This window comes from Gallinula chloropus (genome assembly GCF_964237585.1).
Source record: "Gallinula chloropus genome assembly, chromosome: 10".
NCBI lineage: Eukaryota > Metazoa > Chordata > Aves > Gruiformes > Rallidae > Gallinula > Gallinula chloropus.
The window spans coordinates 15044146-15062075 of record NC_140095.1 but is presented as its reverse complement, the minus strand read 5'-3'; the positions used below and the strand labels follow the sequence as shown (position 1 = coordinate 15062075).

The 17930-nt window shown below is 54.3% G+C and overlaps 1 protein-coding gene across 2 annotated transcripts in view; it reads right to left on the bottom strand.

Annotated features, from left to right (window-relative positions):
- LARP1 (La ribonucleoprotein 1, translational regulator) overlaps nucleotides 1-17930 on the bottom strand; it is a 46351-nt gene that overhangs the window by 8083 nt on the left and 20338 nt on the right. The window contains exons 1-14 of one of the 2 annotated variants that reach the window (XM_084268859.1): nucleotides 15411-15441; nucleotides 9360-9421; nucleotides 7711-7776; nucleotides 6753-6924; nucleotides 6016-6147; nucleotides 5686-5829; nucleotides 4850-5012; nucleotides 4428-4572; nucleotides 4029-4203; nucleotides 3008-3177; nucleotides 2344-2703; nucleotides 1016-1139; nucleotides 221-426; nucleotides 32-138 (exon numbers count right to left, since the gene is read on the bottom strand). In XM_084268859.1, the coding sequence (XP_084124985.1) occupies nucleotides 32-138; nucleotides 221-426; nucleotides 1016-1139; nucleotides 2344-2703; nucleotides 3008-3177; nucleotides 4029-4203; nucleotides 4428-4572; nucleotides 4850-5012; nucleotides 5686-5829; nucleotides 6016-6147; nucleotides 6753-6876 (1850 nt within the window). In that variant the 5' untranslated portion in view covers nucleotides 6877-6924; nucleotides 7711-7776; nucleotides 9360-9421; nucleotides 15411-15441. Of the gene's footprint in view, nucleotides 1-31; nucleotides 139-220; nucleotides 427-1015; nucleotides 1140-2343; nucleotides 2704-3007; nucleotides 3178-4028; nucleotides 4204-4427; nucleotides 4573-4849; nucleotides 5013-5685; nucleotides 5830-6015; nucleotides 6148-6752; nucleotides 6925-7710; nucleotides 7777-9359; nucleotides 9422-15410; nucleotides 15442-17930 lie in introns of those variants that run through there. The other variant, XM_084268858.1, reaches the window with a different exon arrangement.

Sequence of the window (17930 nt, the reverse complement as noted above, 5' to 3'; positions counted from 1 at the left end):
CTCTTTGATCATGCACGCTCGTCTCTGGTACCTGATGGAAGCCGTTCGAGGCCTGTGCTCCCGAGAGTCCATCACCCAGCCCACGTGGCACTCCATCGGGGGGTTCGAGCTGTGCCTCGTCTTCCTCTTCCGCGGAGTCTGCAAGACATGGTGGGTCAGGGATGTGTCCTGTTCCTGCCCAGGCCCCAGCTCCCACCCTGCACCCCAGCCCTGGTCCCACCTTGGCGTCTATCGTCCTGCCCTCTTTCACCACCGGGTAGAAACGGGGCGTCTGCGTCGGGTCCTTCAGCTGAGGTGTGCGAGGGGTCCGGGGCGTGCGGGCGTTGCGGTAGTTGGGTGATTCTGGTACAGTTGTAGGCAAAGACCGGGCAATGGTTGAAGGTTCAGGGACTCCAAATAATTTGTTTGCCAAAGCATCTGTAGGTACTGCAGAGAGAGAACCCCCCCACACCCTGGGTCAAGCTGAGCTCTGAGCACAAAGACATGCTATAGCCAAGGGACACCCAATCAGCAGATAGGGAGCAGCAGGAACACAGGGACACATTCCAGCTGAGACAGGTGGCTTCAAATCCAGCCTGGCCAGTCAGCCCAAAGCCTAGCAGGAGTTCCAAAGACTGAGCTTCCAGGGTTTCTACAAGATATCTGCTTCCCAGTGGCTAGCAGCAATGACAAAGCCCCCATCCCTAGGAGAAAGACGGGGCACCAGGCCCACACACTGGCAGGTGAGGCACAGCGGGCAGCCACCTTCCAGATCCAAAAGAAAATCCACCTTTAGGGAGCTACAAAGTCAACCAGTTTCCTGACTTTGTTGGAATACCCCTGCTTATGGGCCTCCTCCTATGGAGCCTCAAAACTTTCACTCAGCAGAAGAGCTTTGCTCTGGGAAAGGTAAACCCATGTGCCAGTCACCCAAAGTCCTTTTCCCCAGCTGCTCCCCAAACCCCAAGGGCCTCTCACCGAGACGAACAGGGACAAATTCAGTCCCACTCTTTCTCTCATGCCCTCTGTCTTTTACCTTGCTGGAACCTGGGGGGACCAGGCGGCACTTCCTGGTTCGGATCCACAGGGGGCTCTGGTGTCAGGGTGTCGAACTGCTCCCTGCTGATCATATTCACCTTCTTGAAGTTCTCCACTTCTTGCTGCATTGGAAGAGGAAGACAATGAAGCAACCAACTGCCCTCTTCTGCCCTCATCCCATCAACTCATTGGTGACCATCGCTCTGCTTGTGCAACAGCCGCAGCGCTGGGCACGAAGTGCAGCCACGAGGCCTTGGTGCCCAGAAGGATGACATGCTGCATGGAGGTAGGAAGGGGAGACACAGCAGACAGAAAATCGGGACCTGCATGGGCCAGACCCAAGCCACTTCCTGCTCCCAGGCCTTCAGAGATCTTGCAGGGCAGCTCCACTAACCATCACTTGCTTTCTTCAGGCTTTTACCCACCTGTATCAGTGCCAGTGCAGCAAGGTTCAAGGTAAGCTTGGCCAAAGCCCCACTGCCCCCAACACTATCTAGTGTCCCTAGACCCTCCTCCCTGCATCTTCACCACCACACTGACAGTGGAACACAACACTCCTGTGTATCTGAAAGACTCATTCCCCCCAGCACACACTGTCCCTCTGTCACCTGCTCTCCCTGCACCCTCAGCATCTGCCACCTCAAAGAGCAGCACTGCTTCAGTGACATGCCAGGTACCAGACATGGGAACATTAAGGCCAGCTGGGAGCTCCAATGGGCCATCCCACCTTGCAGCCAAAATAACTTCAGCCACCGAATGAGGCCAGGCAAGTCCCTGACTGTGAGAGTCACCAAGTCAGGACTCAAATGTTTCAAAGCAGCAGATGGGCTTTCTATAAAAAGCCCAAGTCCATGCAAACTGGCAGCAAAAGGGAGAAGAGCACAGGCCAAGCACAGCCCAGTCATCAACAAACCCATCCCCAGAAGGTGCTGTCTCCAAAGGACTGTGCCACAGAGCCCTGCCCTGGCACTGCAGACAGTGCCGAGACATGCGGTTCCCTCTGCAGATGTGGCACTGCCTGCCAAGACCCTGGCAGACAGTGGAGCAATGGACTCTGTGTTCCAGGTCACCTCATTACTGGAATTTTGTTTACCTGGCTGCAGCCTCACACTGCGTTTATCCCCGACACAGCAGAGCATGACGTTGGGAGCCAGGAATCCCAGGCTCTCCAAGAGGACTAACCTGGGTTTAGCTCTACCCCACAAGTGGGCTTCAACCCCCTGTACTGCCCTTTCCACCCCACACCACTGAGGTGGTCAGGCTGTGCACACAAAGCTCCCCATGAGGAGTCCTCCACCCACATGTTCTCCCTTCCTTGGCTCTCACCTTGATTTGCGAATACTCTGGCTCAAACTGCTCTGTCCACAGGTCCTGCTCGTAGTAGTACAGCCCATCGTTGATCACCTTGGCAAGCTCTGAGCTCATTTTAGCCCTGGAAGTGTGGTTACCAGTCCGGTCCCCGCCAGGATGCCGGCGCAGGTACGGAGGCGTCTGCGTTACGATGAGGATCTTGTTCACATCCCGATCATCAATCTCATAGTCTGAATCTTCATCTGACCAGTCGGTGAAGGTATTCTTGCGGCCGTCCATCTGCTCCATCTCCTCATCGAAAAGGAAGTCTAGCTCCTCAGGCTCATCTTGGTCCTTCTGCTTCTGCTGCTGTGGTGTCTTAGACTCCTCTGGTTTCTAAGGGTAGGGCAACAGGAGTGACACAGGGTAAAGACCACATAGTGGCACAAACTTACTGCTTGATGACCCAACAGTTGAACCATGTTTCCTTCCACAGCCAGAAGCTTCCCATCTGAGGGGAAAAACTTAATTACACCACTGAGAAGCCGCTCCAATGGGGGTCAGGATGGGGCCAGGAGAGACTAGAACACGACTCCCATGACCAACAGACCCTATTTAATCTGAAACCTGCCTACTTACAATTCCACTCACCCAGACAACTGAGAGAACCCCACGCCAACAGCTCCACATCAACACCTACCTTGGGTCTGGCTGGGGAAGGCCGAGGTCTCTTCTTCACTTCAATCCACGTCTCTGAATCCAGGTCTGGCAGACTTGCAGACAGGCCCTTTGGCATCGTCTTCAAGTTACTGACCTCCTCTGTTTTGGTGGGGACTGGGCTGGCGGGACGTGGGGAGCCAGGAGCAGACTCTAGAGCAACAAGAGCCATGAGGTGCTTCAGAGGGAGGGAAGGAGCTTTAGGAGTTGTGTACTTCAAGCTCTTGGCCAAAGAGGGAATTATTCTGGCAGCATGGCACAGCTTGCAGGACTAGCAGGCAGCATGCTGGTAAGCCTTGGCTGCTAGCAAGTGCTGAGGTGAGGGGGTGGCAAGTGTCTGGTTAAGGATGTGATGCCAGTGATGGCCACAGCACATTGCAGGTGACAGCATCCCAGATGCACAGAGCCCTAAAACAGGTAGTGACTGTTGCTCTCTAGGAAACCTCCACAAGACAGCCTAAAGCCAGTGGAAAGAGATCTTCTGCCACAATTAACTCTTAAAACAGCACCAAGACCCTCCACTTGGCCTCACAGGCCCAGCCCTGGTCTCCTGCCAGCCCTCACAGGATGGCTGAAAAGAGCAGGGCATGAAGGGCAGCAGACCCTTCCCTCAGCACTCAGTTGACAGCTCCGTATCTGCTGCCCCATTTGTGTCCAGTATCTCCTCACCCATTCAGGAAAAGCTGGGTTCACTAATGTCCTCTGCTCTGCCCAGCAGCAGTAGTATTTCCAGCACAGCCAACAGACTTCCAGCAGGATTGGCCCTCCCTGGATCCCTTCAGCCCTTGCAGAGGAAAAGCCACAGACTCATCTTTCTCTTTCCCCACGTACAGAGGCAGCAGCACTCCAAGGCATTGGAGGACACAGCCTACAGCAGTTCCCAGCACCAAGCAAAAAGCAAACGGCCAAGCCCTGCCCTGGTGAACACTCCTGACTCCTAGGGTCTCAGTCCTGCGATATCTAACTGCAGCCCACACCAAAATGGATATGTCCCCAGCACTCACCTGTTTCCTTCTGGAAGCTTTGCCGTGGCACAAACTCAGGGCAGTTGATGAACTGTGAGAAGTCTGTCTGTGTGTAGTCTGCCATAGGAGGGCCAGGCAGAGCCCATTTTTCTGGTTGCTCTTTTCTCCTGATCTTCTCATCCACAATTTCCACCACCTTGCTGTCCTTCAGAGCCTGGAAACAAATGATACCTGGTTAACTTAAGCCCCCACCTTGGCACGCTGAGTGGCTCAGCCCCAGCCCCTCCTCCACAGGACCACCAAGAGGAGGAGAGAGCAAGCGATGGGCAATGGAAGGCTCCACATGCATCTCACCTATAGCTCATCTAGAAAACAAGCCTCAGACAGGGACGGTGAGAAGCAGAACAAGAAGGGCAGTTCATCTTTCCTTGCCCTCACCTTGATGATGAGGCTGATGTCAGTGGTCAAGGCCTGCACCCGGTGAAAGCTGGCTATCAGGGTGATGGGAAGGAAGCCATCTGAATCCATCTTGCGACGCAGGAAGAAGTCTCGCTCCAGGTTGTCCACGCTGAAGTAATATTCTCTGTATGGACAGCAGGTCAGTGAGAGGCAGCACCATTCCACCTTCCTCTGGGCATCTCCCCAAGGAAGTAATCATCACATACACTTCTGCTATTGCAAGGCTGAAGGTAGACAGCCAGAAGAGCCCAGACTCAGGGCAAACCAGTGCTGAAAGCTGCATGGCACATCCAACACCTCGGCTAACCCCACCCATGGAATCAGCAACACAGTGCCTAGGGAGGGCATCTGTGAACACCCCCCACCAACCCACACTCAAGAGAAGAAGAGCTGGTGCTTACATCTGCCTCTTGATGTAGTCCTTGAGCAGTTCCTGGTCCACACTGTACAGCTCAGCACTGCTGATGTTGTCAAAGTAGTAAGTGATGTTGCTAGCGTACTTCTGCGTGCGGGAGCCATCCGAGCCCTCAAATTTCCGGTACCCATACTGGTAGTCGAAGTGCCCTATAGAACACCAGTAAGGGTCAGCACAAAGCCCCTGGGATCTGCTAGACAGGCTGTGCTGCCAGATGGGGCCAGACTCTTGCACAAACAGCCCCCATGGCAGCCCACAGAGGGACATCACTGATCCAAATATCCCAACCCCAGCCTCTGCCACAGAAGGGGGCCCAGCGAGGCCTCAACACGCTAAGCCGAAGAGGGGCCAGGAGCCCTCTCACCCAGGAGCAACTGAGCAGCCCAGGTGACACACGAAGGCCCTGCACTGTAGCTGTGGCAGGGCTAAGCACAGACACCACCCTGCCAAATATCAGTGCAGATACTCTTTCCCCATCCAAGGCAACACTCTTGCTTGGCTCTCAAAACAACAAAGCCTACACAGAGTATTAGCTACAGCAGTACTACAAGGGGCAGAAAACAGGTGGATGAGCTTAGCCTGAGTAATGGACAGATATTTGCCTTTATTAAAATCCTAAGAATAATTTGCTTTTATTAAAAGCAGCTCAACTTCTCAGCTGGGATGGCCTGTCACAATTACTTCCCTGTATCCCTGCTGCACTCTGCCCTCCCTAGCCCACTTTGCAGCCCCAGGTCTCTCTCACACACAGAGCCCTGCACACTTCAGCATGTGTCCTGTTCTCTCCCCACTTTCACAAGAGTCACACATAAGAGTCATCACCTCCTCTGCCACGGCCCCGGCCCCTGCCGCGACCCCTGCCCCGGCCCCGGAAGGTCCCTCGCACGGCTCCTCCCTCGCTTTTCACGCTGGAGGTTTCATCGTGGTCCTGCCAGCTGCGCTCATGCTTGTTGTCTGGATGCCAGCCTGCAGCAGGGAAGGAGAGGCAGGAGGAGCGTTATGGGATGAAGGCACCTCCCCAAAGCAAACTCACTACCCCGAAGAGCCTTTTGAACACAAGAAGCATCCCCACTGCCCCATGCCATACGTGGGCATCAGGGTTCGCTTCGCCCCACAGCTTGGGGGACAGAGGTCCCCAGCCTGAGCCCCCACCTTTCAGTTCACCACGGTTGTTGGAGGGGTGCCTGTGCTGTTCGTTTTGCCGGTTGTTCCGAGAGGCCGTTTTGTCCCTAGGCACCTCTGACTTCATGTCTATCTGCAAAGGGACCCACTTGTGTTTGTTGCCTGCAAAAGGACACGGTTTGGGTGTGACAAAGGTTCAGAGAGCATCTATTTCCTCCCCCACAGCCCACTGTTGCCACACAGCCCCCACACAGGGAGGGGAGAAAGTAAGGGGGCCTTCTGGACTGACCCTGTCCCTGAGGCATCCTTCCAGGCATCACTGGATGCAGAAGGCTCCAAGGGGGACTCTCAGGCACAGAGGGACATGACACACAGCTCCCCTCTGCTTCGAGGCAGGGGAAGGACAAGGGCCATTTTCTGCCTGCTGAGGCTCAGGCCAGACCAAGCCCAAGTGTCAGTCACAGGTGACACAGTCCCCAGCCAGGGGCTCTTCCAAGCCCACACTGATCACATGTGAGGGCAGACTACTGTCATGCTCCCCAGACAGACACACAGATGCCCCTACTTGAGCCCTGCTCCACCTGCTCCCACCAAAATAAGTCTTTGTCCAATTGACCTCTACAAGTGCCTTTCACCGCTGTCCCTGCATCAGGACCATGTCCCACAGCAAGGCCCCAAAGGAAAGCACCAGATGCTACCACCTGGCTGTGGGTCGCAGGGAAGACAGGCTGAGCCCAGGGTACCATTCCTGCCAGGTCCTGCCTTACCTTTCTTCTTCTGGGCTGACTTCTGGTTGTCATCATCACCATTTTTCTCCTCCCCAGACTCATCTGATTTGGTTTTCAGGCTCTCTTTGCCATCACTTCCATCCCCCTTCTCCTGCTCTTTCATGTCTTTCTTGACAGGCAGTTTCCGGAGAGATGGTGCTTTGTGTGGCTGCTGGAGACACACCAGTGCAGGAAAGATGTGAGAGATGGAAGAAATGAAGAGCTAAAAGCAGACCTCTGCTGACCTGGCAGGGGCAGGAGGTCCTTGTCCCAGGTTGAGAGCATCCCTGCTCCGTACCTCCCAGAGCTGTCTTGTTCCTGGGGAGGGCTTACATCTGAGCAGGGCAAGGGGCTCTATAGATGCTAGGAAGTGCTCGAGCTGAGACATAAGCTCCAGGCACAGAAGTTCCCAAGATGGGCTGTTGGGGAGTCCTGGTGCTCCTGGATGAGGATGTCCTACAAAGGACTGGACTGCCCCAATGGCAAAAGGGTGACCGACCCTGACAGACAGCCAGGACTGGCAAAGCAGCATCCAAAAATAGAAAGGCTGTAACAACACCCAGGTCTGTAGCAGGGAAGGAAGGCCATGCCCCCTGGGCACGCTACCCCATTCTCATGTGTGCTTACAGTTCCTCCCATGAAGTCTTGGCTTTTGCCCAGGCCCCTCCTGGCACCGAATGGCCCAAGGGCAGCAGGTCCAGGAGCTGCCCTACCTGCTTCACCGGGGCCAGCGGGTCAGACTGGACTCCAGGCTCCCAGAATAGCACTGAGGGAAGGAGCCCACTGTGCAGGGCAGCCCTAAAAGGAAATCCCCCTCCATGCTATTCCTGGCCGCCTCCACGCTGACACTCAGGACCCCAGATGGCCTGGCTCAGCCAGTGCTCCCAGCGCCACAGAAGGACAGGAAGGTCTGCAAAGGCCTTATATCCTGCTCACCAGAGCAATCTCCTGTTCTTACCTGGACACTCTTGTGGGCTATTTCTCCAGGTGTTGGCCAATTTGTGGCATCACCGAAGTCACCAACCTTGTGTCCAAAGAGAAAGGTCTCATTAGTGCACACACTGCGGATGCTGGTTCCTTCCAGCCACAGTCACAACCACCACCCACTGCTGTCCTGCAGAGAGCTGTGCCTGGGATGCTTGGGGGTGACACCCAAGCTGCATTTACACAACCCCTCTCCCCACCCAAGCAGGGCTCCTGAATTAATCCCAAATCACTGCAGACAAGTTTATGTCTATCAAGGATTGTTATGAGGCTGCCACCAGCCCCGTAAGCTACCAGCCTCCCAGCTCCCAACAAACTTTTTACCCCAGGAACAGCATTTGGCACCAAGCTGCCCAAGGTAGCTCACTCATCTCAGGCACTGCCTCCTGGACAGGGAAAGCAGAGAGCTTTCAGCATCCCAAATCTACCTGAAGCAACCACATCCCACTACGGAAACTGCCTCCATCTAGTGGCAGGTTACCCAGGCATAGCTTCACTTTAGTGCCCAAATGCAACTGAAGGGATCATAGGTAGTAAAACTGGTGGGAAAATTCAAGCAGATAGCTGATGGTGATGGAATCTCCTTCATTCCAGTCACCCCATGGCCACATGGAGGACCACCAATCACTTCAAGTGACCTGGCCACTACCATCATTTCTACATCTTCAGGTTTCAGAGAGGACCTGCAGGACAGAGAGGAAAGGACCTGAAGAAGTGCCCAGGTACATGATTAATCACGGCTGGGAACTGAATTTCAGACTATCTGGGCCCAGGAACTCCTCCCTTGCCCCTGGGGGTTATGATTTAAAGAAAAAATTTGGAGTCACAAAGTGCCCCATGAGACCCTGTGTCTACACTTGGGTGCCATGCTCCTCTCCCCAGGAGGCAAGTTTCCTGGGAAAACTACCTCCAGTGCAGGGCTGTGCCTGTTTCATCCCCAGGGCCCTCCTCTCCCTAAGATGGAACAGATAAGGAAAGTCTTATCAAGTTTCAGATGCTGGCTTCCTCACTGGCTGCTGGGAGCCAACACCAACAGCCCATGTCCCTAGCTGTACCCCAGCTGCACGCATCATCCTCAGAAGCAACTGTCCCTCCATCACATGTTGATCCCCTGGAACAGATTGCCCTGGCTCCTCCAAAAGAGTCTCTTTGTTTGAAATCAATTACCCTGGCTCTCTGTGTGCCAGTAAAGAACAGATTGCACAGGGAAGAAAAGGACCTGCAGACACAGTGCTCTATCACGTCATCATCGTGCCTGCACTGCAAAGCAGGGCAGTGGCTAAGCCCACAAGGGACTCGGGGTGTTCATGGGGAAAGGGGAGAGGCTTTCCACATCCAGCACTGCACTCCAAGTGCCTCTCTGCAGGAGGGGAGTGGAGCCAGTCTCCCCTAACCTAGCTGGGCAGGAAAGCAGCTGAGGCAGCGTACAAGAAAAAGAAGATGGAAGAACAGGATGTTCTTCTGCACACTCTTGGAAGCAGCAAGGCCAGCACATCAACCCCCTCCACAAGCAGGCCTGCAGAGGAAGCCAGCTGCTCCCCAGACCCTCAAGATGCTCACACAGTGCTGACAAATGCACCAGAAGCTGAAAGCCAGCTAGGGGAGAGGCAGACACAGCCTTACCTTGCTTCCCTTCCGCTGTCTTGGGTTGGCAGCCCGCACTACTTTCGCAGGAGTTGTATGTTCTGCAAGAGGAGGAGGAGAGCAAAACTGTTAAAACACAGCTGAGGGCTGTGGAAATGTTAGCTCTGGAAGGAGGCAGTTGGGAAGCAAGCCAGCTCCCCCTTCAGCTAAGAGGAAAAGGTGAGTAGAAAACAGAGCCAGCTTCTGATTTGGGTCTCAGAAGGGCCCCATCAAAATCAGAAGACTCCTGATGGATCCAGGTGGCCAAGGAACAGACCTTTAACCCCATCCTGCCACAGGAAGGCACTCCCTGGCTTGGCTCAGCCTTCCCCACTTGGCCTTGCCAGCCAGAGAGGATGGGTGGTAAGGAGTTCATCTCCATCTGTAAAGCACCATGCAGAACTTAATCCGCACTTATGCACAGCAAAACAAACATGCCCTTGGCCCATCACCGTACCAGCATGGCTGGCCCTCCCCAGGGAGCAGGAGGTCTCTGACAAAGGGACACACAGGCCTGCAGCACACAGGCACCACTCTCATCTCCTGCTTTGATCTCCAGTGCAACCCAGCGTGGGGCAGTAAGTTCATGAGAAGGAATGCATAGAGAGGAGTCAGATCTGGAGGGAATGTACGGGAAGAGGTCAGATCTGGGGAAGTGCCTAAATCCTACTACAACCAAAAACATTTATGCACTGAGCCTGTAAGGTATCAGGCTGCAACTGCTGGGATTAGCACTACCACAGACCTCAGCAAGTCAAGACCTCAGCCCCACCACGACCCGTCTCCTGCTCACACTTCACCTCCTTACAAGCAGAAAAACAAAAGTGACTCATTTTCCCCTCCCAGGTTTGGCTGCAAGGGCTCTGGATGAGGAGCAGCCTCACACAGGGTACACACAGCTCAAGAGAGCAGCATGCTGCTGCCAAACACAAACCAGCCCTGCTAGGACCACATCCCAGGGTCTGCTCAGCAGGGAGAGGAGAGCCCACCAGCTGCTGCCTTGCACCAGGCAGGAGGAAGCATCTCTGCTGACTCTGCTGGCACTGTTTCAAGGAGAGGCATCCCAAAGTGAGGAGAGGACATGAAGAGGAACAGCAGAGGCTATATGGGGACGCCCCAGGAAACACCCTCAATAGCCTACCCAGCTCCACTCGGAGCTGCCTTTGATCTCCTGTGGAAGGCAGGACAGCTTTGCCTAGGTGATCAAAATCGGTCCCCTTCCCAGCCTCCAAACCTGTGATTCATCCTGCTGGCCCAGTCTTGCTCAGAGCTGGAGGCTTTGAAGTGTCACTAAGGCAGAGTTGGACATGACACAATGGAGCCACATGCCCTCCCCTTCCCTGGTTCCCCTCCTTAAGGCTCCTGCGTGAGGATTCCACCCCTGAGAGCGCCTAAGTTCTTGGATACATCCCCAAATCCTCCCCTTTTCCCCCAGGCCTCCCCAACCCACTTGCACTTCCTTCCCCCACAAGCAACAGCAGTCCCACATGTCCCTCATTTATTCCACGTGCTACTCATTGAGAATCCCAGTTCCACGGCACAGCACTTGCCACAAGGCTTTCAGACTCCCCTGCCAGCGTAGGAAGAGCGAGCGCTTTCCAAACAGCCCCTGAAATCCTCCACTCAACACCCACAGATGTCACCAACTCAAGACAGCTTTAAAAGGCACCAAGTGCTACAGCTCAAACCCGCAGCCAGCCCGGTTTTCCACAGGTAGGGAGCACCCCACCTACTCCCAACAGAACTGATATGCCTGGCACCACAGGAAATGATAACTGAACTTGCTCTGCAGCCTGATTAGGCACCGATCTCTGGCTGGGGGAGAGCAGTGAGCTCCTCTCACTGCCAGCATCCCACCTGGCCAGGTGCCTACTCCCAAGGCAGCAATGGCATCCAGACCTTTTCTCCAGCTGCTTCAGCTCAGGAAGCTCATGGCCATAGGTGTTCTTGTGCTTTCTGGGGGACTAGCCAACGAGAGGCCCCCTCAAAACCTCTCCTGGAAGAGGGGCACAGGCTGCAGGGGAGGGTGCTGCAGACTCCCATCATCTCTGCGGGGGAGGGAAATTGTTTGAAACAAGTTCTGCTGCTTTCCTTATCTGCAAGATAGGAACAAGGATCCCTTATCTAGCTGAGGCGCTGAGAAAAGTAATTAGCATTTGCAGAGCACTGCAGAAGACAAAACATGAAGGGAAGAGCTGCAGCCTGGCAGGGTGGCTGCTGGCTGCTCCAGGGAGCGCAGCCAGGACAGCACTGCGCTGGCTCTTCTCTGCAGGGACAGACTGAGACCTGCAAGTCAGAGGTCTCAGGCCAAGGGGTGTGACAGCACTAGCTGACACCATCCACAGAGCCAGGAGCCATGGAAAGCAGAAGTTATTCTGTAGTCAAGGTCCTGGACATCAAACCCAAAACTGCTCTTCATGTCCCCTTGCAGAGACTCTAGCAAACCCAAGTGTTTAAAAACAAACCCAAGCCATTCAGACCACATTTAGGTTAATCCAGGGGCTCAGGCTTCAGAAGAAAACCTCCTACAAGGACAGCAATGCATCTTGTGGCACACAGCTGAAGAGACTCCTTGCCAAACCCCACAGCAGGAAAACCCTGTGACCATCACTACATCAACCTGTGGAACAGGGAGTGAGTAGGTGCTGCTCAGCCCCAACGCAGGAGCTCAGGACAAGCAGGGCTAGCTAGGGATTACAGATACTGCCCTGGTCCATTCTGAGCCCTTAAAAGCTGCTGACAGACATGTCAGACCTCCTAGCATTTCCCAGACCTCCTTCTGCATTTACTTGGGGGTAGTAAGTCATTTTCAGTTGCACCAGCACCACCTGACAACCTCCCACCACTCCCCTAAAAAAACCCCAAACCAGCCCCAACAAAAACCCAAACCCAGAAACCCCCAAATCAGCAAAGACAAAACAGCTGCACAGGAGATAGGGCTTTAGTGGTGTGAGAGGGACAGTGGGCAGGGAAGGAAGGAGCAGCTCTGCCTGTGGCCACAGGCACAGCCAGGAACAGAATCATAAGATGGTTTCAGTTGGAAGAGACCTTCCTGTTGGGAGTCCAACCACCTATCCACCATCCTAATCCCTATTAGATCCAACACTAGACCACGCCACCAAGTACATCATCTCCTCTTTTAAACACCTCCAAGGATGGTGACTCACCCACCTCCCTTGGGCAGCCTGTTCCAATATCTGACAGCCCTTTCAGTAAAGAATTTTTTCCTATTATCCAACCTGAACTTCAGATGCAACTTCAGACCGTTTCTCCATGTCCTGTCACTAGCTACCAGGAAGAAGAGACTGACCCCCACCTCACTACAACCACCTTTTAGGTAGTTGTAGGTAGCAATGAGGTCTCCCCTCAGTCTCCTTTTCTCCAAACTAAACAATCCCAGCTCCTTCAGCTGCTCCTCATAAGATTTGTCTTCTAAACCCTTCATTAGCCTTGCAGCCTTTTTCTGTACACTCTCAATCATCTCAGTGTCCTCCTTGCAGTGAGGGGACCCAAAATGAACACAGGTGTGGAGAAAAGCAGGTCTGAAGTTTTGACTTGCTGCACATGGCCAGAACCAGACCTTCTGCCCGTGGGGTTGCCCAGCCAAGAAAGGTTATTTCCTAACAGCTGAAGGGATGTGGCACAGGCAGGAGCACCACAGCCCCAGCGATGGTTCTGCAAAACCCTCCCATGGACAAGCACAGCCAAAGCTTATGATGCTCCCAAAGAGCACTAAGAGCAGCAAGGTTGTGCAGACACCTTGTCCCTTCCTGCCAGCCCATGGCTGGCTGTGGCACAGAAGCCCTCAAGGTGGGAATCTCATGGGGGTGTCCAGGTGAGCAAACACTTGGTACCTGGAAGGAGAAGAACCACTGCACAAGGACCAGAGAGTCAGGCAGCACCAACCACACAGCTAAATATCCCTGTTCTGATGAGGACACGTGTCACAGGACCATTGTGCTCAGTCTAGGAGACATATTTACCTTAATTGAGAAAAATCAAACCTAAGGCCTGCTGGCCTAGTTTACTGCCTCTTCTTGCATCCCATGCAGCTTGTAGTGGATTTTTAGAGAAGATGGATGAAGAAGCAGAATAAATCTGCAGGGCTGGGCACAGACTTAGCATTACACTGCAGAAATACCTGCACCTCTAGCAGAAAAGCTGTAATGCCTGCCCCTGCTGTACCACTCATGTGCAAGGCAGACTCAGAGCACCCCAGCACAAGCCAGGACAGCCTCAGAGGGCAGCCCAGGCTCCCAGCAGGAATGCAGAGTCCTCAGCTCCGGCATGCACAGCCCCTGACACGGCACACCCCTCCTCCCTTGGCAGCCAAGTCAAGAGAAAGGAGTCGGCCTGCTCCCGAGCAGCTCCAGACCACAGCCTGGTACCTAGGAGAAACTGCTGATAAAAGCAGTTTTGCTGCCAAGGGCACTGGAGAAGCTGAAGTAGGGGCACATGCTCCATGTCCCGGGTCCTCCTGGAGCTGGAAGAACCAAACTGGTATCCCAAATGTCCCTGGAGCCCTGACAGAAGCCCAAGGACACCAGACAGGAGAGTTGTCCAGCAATCAAACAGGATCCACGTCACCATTCCACAGCCTGCAAGAGATCCTTCCTCCTTCCCAGATGGTGCTGGTGCACGTGAGGACCTCAGACCATACCTAGTGCCAGTGGACAGCTGTGCCAGCAATACTTCAAGGCCTCCAGGTGAGGAAGAGCAAATGTAGCTTGGGCAAGGGTGAGCTGAGCCCCGAGCAGCCTAGGGGTCTGGGCAGCCTTCAAGTGAGAGGGGGATCGTACCCCAGCCAAAGCGATGCTGCATAGAAAAGGTATTTCATCAACCTCCTGAGAAACCAACAAGACACCCAGGTATGAGAAGTGGAAAAGCCTGGGATGTACAGCACTGGCTGACTGGCATGCTCACATCTTGCTGAGGGCACCAAAAAGTACACAGCACCAGCAAGGCTCAGGGAAACAGGGCTCAGAGACTGCGCTTCCTTTAGGTGAGCAAGGCTTTACCTGCTTTCCCTCCTGCCAAATCGCAGCCATAGCTGGAGGTGCCTGCATGGAGGGGGACATCAAGGGAACACTGGATGGAGTTTTTCAACAGCTCCAAATGAGATGTTACCACAAGGACAGACACCTTTCAGCATAAAGGAGTTGGCGCCTCCAAAACAGGGGCTCCCACCTGCTCCTGGGGACTGCAGAGAACCACAGCTGGCTGCATCGCTTGTGGTACAGCTCCCACCTGGCATCACCGTATCTGGCCTTGTTTGCAAAGGCAAGAGGGATAGTTGCAAGACTCTCCCCAGTCTCAGAAGTTTCCTGTGCATGTAAGAAAAACTGCAGTAGAATGGGCACGATCAGGACCACATAAAAGACCAGATCCTTCAGCTGCCCAGCTGAGTGGGATTTGGGTTTGTAAAGTGTGTAGGAAGCCTGTTCAGCAGGAGACAAGCTGCAGGCACCATGGCTCAAAGCCTTCCAAGCAATTTTCTGCTGCTCCCAGCAGACAACTCCACCTTACAGGCCCTACTGTAACAGCAAAGGCAGCAGGGAGCTGCCTACACTGCAATGTAAGCTCTGCAACTGCTGCAAAGATCACTTGCTAAAAATAGCTTCAAAAAGGGCATCTGACAGCTCCAGAGAGAGCACGAGAACACTCCCACCTGGGTGTCCTAAGGCAAGATCCAAGAGCTCCAGAGTTTGCCCTGGAAAAGCACAGGGAGAGAGGCCAGGGGTATGGGCAGGTTCAACACAGCATGCCAGGGCAATGCCATCACAGGCTAGTAGTGTGGGTACTCAAGCTACATCCATGCCTCAGCTCATACCCCCAAGACACCTCCTGAGCACAGGGAGGTTGAAGCAGCTCTGGACACTTGCAGAGCCTGCCTGTCTCTGCTGACAGCACCCTACAGACCTGCACAGAGACCTTCACAGCAAGCAGGGGCACCAGATGTAACACAGACCTGGTCACAGCACTGCTTTTTCAATGCCCCTAATTGTTACAAGCTCCACACACACACAAGTTATCTGCAGGGTCCACACTCACCAGAGATGCATTAACCGTCCTCCACGCAGCCTCCCAGCCCGAGACAGAAACCCTTCAACCTGTGGCCAGGCTACACTGCAGACAGAGCACGCTGAGAAACGCCGACAGGCATTCCTAATGTTAACAGCCTCAGTGAAGGCACTGTGAATTCCTCCTGACACAGACAGCTACTATTAAAGGTAGCAAATGAACTCTCTCAAGGGTGAGCGACATCTTTCCACCGCCTTTTCAAGCAACGCTCTTCCCTGAAGAGGACTTCTAGGAAACTTCTGACACACGATCCATGCTCACACCGCCGCAGCGATCCCCGAGGTGCCAGGCTCATGTGGAACGTAATGGCAGAAGAACCCCACTCAGTTTTGTAAGGAAAAATCGAGCCCTAAATTAAGGGGTCTCTGCTGGGAAAGCCAGTGACTCCCAGGCTTTCCTGGAGGTACTGGGGACACTGCCAAGGTCACCCAGCTGACTGACCTCCAGAAACCATCAAAACGAGGAGCCGGCAGCGCTGCGGGCAGGGGGCCTGAGAAAAGGCACAAGTTGATCCAGCTGCTGCCCAAGGCAGCGAGGTGTGGCAAGGACACCACAGCACAGGGAGAGGAGGGTGCCCAAGGCAAAGGGTGCAGGGGCTCAGGGCATGCAGGAGGGCCAAATCCTGGAGGAGACAAGGGACAGGGGACTCCAAGCCGGCTTGGAAACCAGCTGGTATCTTATGACCTTAAAAAAAAGCAACAATCAGTGGTGAGGAGCAGGAAGGGTGACACGAGTGAGAACTACAGGACAGCACGGACAGACACACACAGCATGGCAGGACTCACAACTCCTTATAAAACACAGCAAAAAAACACCCCAACCCACTCACCTTTGGGGGCAAGTGATTTGCAAATTAAAGCAGGGGGGGCTGTCCACCCTCCAGGAGGGACAAAGAGTAGTTTCCTCTGCTCCTGCTGCAGGGCTCTGCCTGTTCTGCCAGGCTCTAATGAAAAGCTAGTTAACAGTTAATTATTACCCATTCGGACACATGATCCCCTCCTCTGACCGACTGCCGGCCGGGAGGGATAAGACAGTCACGTGATGCAAAAATCCCGGCCTTACGAAAGCACGGGCAACTATATTTAGTTGGAAAAACGATGACCTAGCGAGCCCGCCCCTCCCTGGCCCCCCCTTGGATGAGCTGACCTGCCACTGCCAGAGATCCTACCTCCAGGGAGCCCAGGAGGACCCTGGTCAGGCCAGGAGTTGCAGCACCCAACAGGGATGCCTGGCACAGGGGTGCCAGCCCACGCACAGGCTGTCCCAGGAGGCCAGGCCCCTGTGTTGGGGGGGACATTTCCTCCCCATCCTCACTGCTGCACAGCAGGTCACCTTGTCAGCAGCAAAAGCTGATAAGCACCAAGAGCAACAAACAGGGCCCAGCCCAAGGTCCTGGACCTTATCTCAAAAGCAGGAGGCACACTGGGATCCTGACCAGTGGGACCAGTTCAGGGGTGGCATTCAGCAGCAAGGCTCCAGCTGCTGGCCTCTGCATGCCCAGGCTGGCAAGGGTCTGAGCATGGGGGTTTGCCTCATCTGGATAAGCCCACCCCTCTCTCCACAGAGCAGATGAGCAAGCAAGACAGACACGGCCATGCCAAGAACGGCGACGGAGCACAGGCTGCCTCTGCCATGCAGCAGTCACACACATGCCACCACCACAGGGATAAGGTTCTTTTTCAGGTGTTTGGAAGCAAAAGCCAAGAGCATCACCTGCTCCCCTTCTCACTGCAGTGGAAGAGCTTCGACAAAGGCAAAAAGGAACGAAAAGAAAAAGCCTGAAGACCAGACATCATTAATCTCCTGTCATCATCAGAGGGGTGCTCTCCCCCTGCATCCCACTGCAGCTGATGAGACAGCACAACCAGCAGTGCCTGCAGCATGAGCACGAAGAGGTCGCCGTGTCACTGCCGAATGCAGGGTGTGGTACTGAAGTGATCCCTTTAATGGCTGTCAGCCTCTTCTGCAACTGCATCTGGGGACTTGGAAACCGACAAAACCATTCCTGTGGAGCATCTGGTATGTCTCACTGTAAATATTTAACAGAACCAAGAGCCAAGTGGCTGCCACAAGCCCCTCCAGCTCTGTGCCTGAGCACTGTCTAGGGGGCTGCACAGCTCCCCCTGCCCATGCCAGCGCAGGGGGTGAGGGGTCGTATGAGGCAAAGGTGCAAACTCTGCAGGAAACACGCCTCTGGAAAACCTGTCATCTCAAAGGAGAGCCAGAAACCTGGTGTCTAGCAAGGAGATCGTGAAGTCATTTAAATACCATCATTCTCAGCTTCTCCCTGTTGTAATTCCTGTAGCTGGCTCTGGCTGCTTCTGCAGAGCAATCTCAGCAGGAAGGACCTGCATATATCTCCTCTGCAGGAGTCACTTACAAAAGTGATCACCAGATCTTGTGCTTGAAGCCCATACCAGGTCAGCTGCAAACCTACATCCCTGACTGGATACAGATAAGGGATGTGGAGCAGCACAAGGCAGGGAAAGC